The following is a 3,613-nucleotide window of genomic DNA, read 5'->3' on the forward strand; positions in this document are numbered from 1 at the left end:
AGCTGAGCCTGCTGTGTCTGAACACCTCCCTCTGCAACTGCATCCTGGACGTCCTGACCGAGAGAGAGACCTCAGTCAGTCCGGATCAGGAGCAGAATTCCCATCACCACCATACTGAGCACTGCCCCCCCCCCCCCGGGCTGTGTGCTCAGTCCACTGCTGCTCACTCTGCTGACTCATGACTGTGCAGCAACTCACAGTTCCAATCACATGCTCAAGTTTGCTGATGACATGACTGTGGTGGGTCTCATCAATAAGAATGACGAGTCAGCATACAGAGAGGAAGTGCAATGGCTATCAGGCTGGTGTAGAGTCAACAACCTGTCTCTGAATATGGACAAAACAAAAGAGATGGTTGTTGACTTCAGAAAAACATGGAGTGACAACTCTCCGCTGTACATCGATGGCTCAGTCATGGAGAAATATCAAGAGCATCAAATTCCTTGGTGTTCATCTGGCAGAGAACCTCACCTAGTCACTCAACACCAGCTCCATAGCAAAGAAAACCCAGTAGCATCTCTACTTCCTACACAGGCTGAGGAAACCCCATCACCCATCCTCACTATATTCTACAGAGAGACTACTGAGAGCATTCTTGGCAGCTGCATCATGGTCTGGTTTGGGAATTGCACTGTCTCTGATCACAAGATCCTACAGCAGATAGTGAGGACAGCCGAGAAGCTCATCGGAGTCTCCCTTCCCTCCATCATGGATATTTACACCACACACTGCTTCTGGAAAGCAACCAGCATTGTGACCCCCCCCCCCACACACACACACACACCCTTCACACAATCTCTTACCCTCCTGACATCTGGAAAAAGATACTGAAGCATTTGCACCTTCACAGTCAGACTCTGTTACAGTTCCTTTCAACAAGCCATCAGATTCCTCAACTCTGGGGGACTGGACTGATGCATACGGACTGTTGAACACACCACTCTCACTGCAGACTTTGCATAGTGAACAATAATATACTATCACTTTTCACGCACACTTAACTTTCTGCAGATTATCAGTGATGGGTACTGGTTGGCACTGGACTGTCTGTTTGTGCTAGTTGTCTTTTTTTGCACTGTCCTTGTTTTCTGCACTTTCTGTTGACGTTATTTGCAGTTTGTTGTTTCTGTAGCTTATTGTCGGCAATGTTTGCACTCACTGCACTCTTCCACTTTATGTTGTATTGTAGAATTGTAGTCCTGTGCAGAGGTGGAAAAACTGGATTGACAAAGTAAAAGTCCTGCTTAGGTTTTCCTTCTGCCTGTGCTCTCAACACAGGTGATTTCACCAATTAGCTCATCAACCTGGCTTAGGGGATGTGGTAATTAGGATCAGCTGGTTCATTGAATTGGCTGGAGCAAAAATGTGGCAGGGTTTTTACTTTCTGCACCTGGGTTTTTCCACCTCTGGTCCTGTGATATTTAATGTAGCACTATGGTCCTGGAGAAACATTGTTTTATTTTAACTGTGTATTGTTCCAACTGTATACGATTGAAATGACAATAAAAAAGCATTGAACTTGAAAATATGCCACCAAACAATAAATATGTACCTCCAGAGGCAACAAGCAAGTCCAGCTCATCATATCAGCCTGATTTCCTGCCATTTTGTTTTTAATCCATGGAGAATAAATAATGAGGACATTATGAGCCATGACAGCTAATTAGACTGGGAATACTGGCCTGATCTGGGTTTTCACTGGCCACTGGGACTAAAACATGTGTTGGTAAAAAGAATGGTGTGTGAGTGTTTTTATAAAGGTTATAAGCAGGACAAAGTGACTGGTCAGTCCACGTGAGGGAGGATTGATGGTGAGTTACAGATACATATATGATGACTGTGTTCTGAATGTTGTTATAGATGAAAATTGTACCTTTATTGTGTTCAAAATCTTGTTATTTATTTGCAGGAAACAAAACATCTCAGCAGATGGATTTTGACATGAACTCGAGCCAAATTCTGATGTTGGACATCATTCCACTTTGCGATGAATTTTCAAACAGCTCCTGCCCAAAAGTTGTTTACCCGCTCCTCCTCAGAGTGCCGCTCTATGTCTTTTTCGGCTTGGTGGTGGTTCTGACAGTATTCGGAAACTCTTTTGTCATCCTGAGCATCGTTCATTTTAAACAGCTCCACATACCGACAAATTATCTCGTCCTGTCTTTGGCTGTAACGGATTTGTTGTTAGGAGGATTTTTAATGCCTCCAAGAATGATCCAATCTGTCGAGTCTTGCTGGTATTTGGGGAATCTCTTCTGTAAAATTCACAGCAGTGTTGATATCACATTGTGCACCGCATCCATTATAAACCTGTGTTTCATATCTGTTGATCGATATTATGCTGTGTGTCATCCATTGTTGTATCAGACTATAATTACACCTTTTGTCACATTGGTTATGATTTCCATTTGCTGGAGCATTTCATTCGCAGTTGGATTTGGAATAGTATTTCTTGGTCTCAACATCCTGGGCATGGAAGACTTTTATTACGAAAACGTTGCCTGTGAAGGTGCTTGTATTTTGTTCCAAAGTGCCGCCTCCAGCACCGTTTCATCTTTGCTCTCTTTTTATTTCCCCGGTATCATCATGCTTAGCATTTATACAAAAATATTCCGTGTTGCACAAAAACAAGCCAAATCCATTCAGGACTCAACAAAGAAAGTGCAATCGATGATAAGCAAAGAGGAGAAAAAGGCGACAAAAACTCTGGCGGTGATTATGGGCGTGTTTCTCTCACTTTGGACCCCATTTTTTATCTGCAATGTCATTGATCCTTTTATTGGTTATTTGATTCCTCCTGTATTGTTTGATATGCTGGGTTGGACTGGATATTTAAATTCGACCTGTAACCCGATCGTGTATGCTTTTTTCTACAGGTGGTTTAGGAAAGCACTGTGGACTGTTTTATCTGGGAAAATATTTCAGTCAGGTTCTTCAAGAATTAATCTTTATTCACATTGAGTCAAATAGTTTAATGGTGATGTCCTGATGGTTAATACGTGTTTACATCATTATATTTGTTAACATACAAAACATAAAAGTTTGTTCTGGCATAATTTATTCAACTTGTTAAAATCAGAATTAACATAATTATTCACATAATATTTTCAAATTTGTCAAAAAACAAGGAACACAATTTTCTCTTGTACAATGTAACCCATGATTTTTGTGGTTTTTTCACACTGTATTTTTATTCATGTGCAAATTTCTACCAAGTCAATGACCTACATGCATTAGATTTACCTTTACAAAGAAAAAATAGTCATCGTGTGAAGCAAAATCATAACTACTGTAACTGCATCATCACAATGTGTGTAATCTCCAAACTTTCATGAATATTCTCCAAATTATTATTTTTTTAGCTCCAGAAAATTAAGTGCAAAAGTCTAAATCTAAATTGAGTTGTTATTTTATAACCATTTGTACATGTGAAAGAATGATGCTAAAACCTTAAAAATATAAATTTGTACAATTTGAGAACAATAATAACCTTGGTGTTGTATATGTTTTTATCACGTTGAAGTAAAAGGTGCATCACTTTATAAAAACGAAGCTGATATACCGTACAACACATGATCTTCTAAATAATTCAATATAATATATAATATACAGT

The 3,613-nt window shown here is 39.9% G+C and overlaps 1 protein-coding gene across 1 annotated transcript; it reads left to right on the top strand.

Moving 5' to 3' along the window:
* Window positions 1-231: 231 nt before the first annotated feature.
* On the top strand, window positions 232-2,961 carry LOC132871569 (trace amine-associated receptor 1-like). Its single transcript, XM_060905835.1, has 2 exons — window positions 232-275; window positions 1,974-2,961. Exons 1-2 carry the CDS (start codon window positions 232-234, stop codon window positions 2,959-2,961), a joined length of 1,032 nt encoding a protein of 343 aa, XP_060761818.1.
* The last annotated feature ends 652 nt before the right edge of the window (window positions 2,962-3,613 follow it).

Source organism: Neoarius graeffei, chromosome 2, assembly GCF_027579695.1.
Source record: "Neoarius graeffei isolate fNeoGra1 chromosome 2, fNeoGra1.pri, whole genome shotgun sequence".
Classification (NCBI taxonomy): domain Eukaryota; kingdom Metazoa; phylum Chordata; class Actinopteri; order Siluriformes; family Ariidae; genus Neoarius; species Neoarius graeffei.

Bases quoted from the DNA above. Each gene is read 5' to 3' on its own strand.
- LOC132871569 (XM_060905835.1), top strand. From the start codon at position 232: ATGACTGTGGTGGGTCTCATCAATAAGAATGACGAGTCAGCATA. The intron at 276-1,973 runs CAGAGAGGAAGT...GATGTTGGACAT, and splicing joins AAGAATGACGAGTCAGCATA to CATTCCACTTTGCGATGAAT.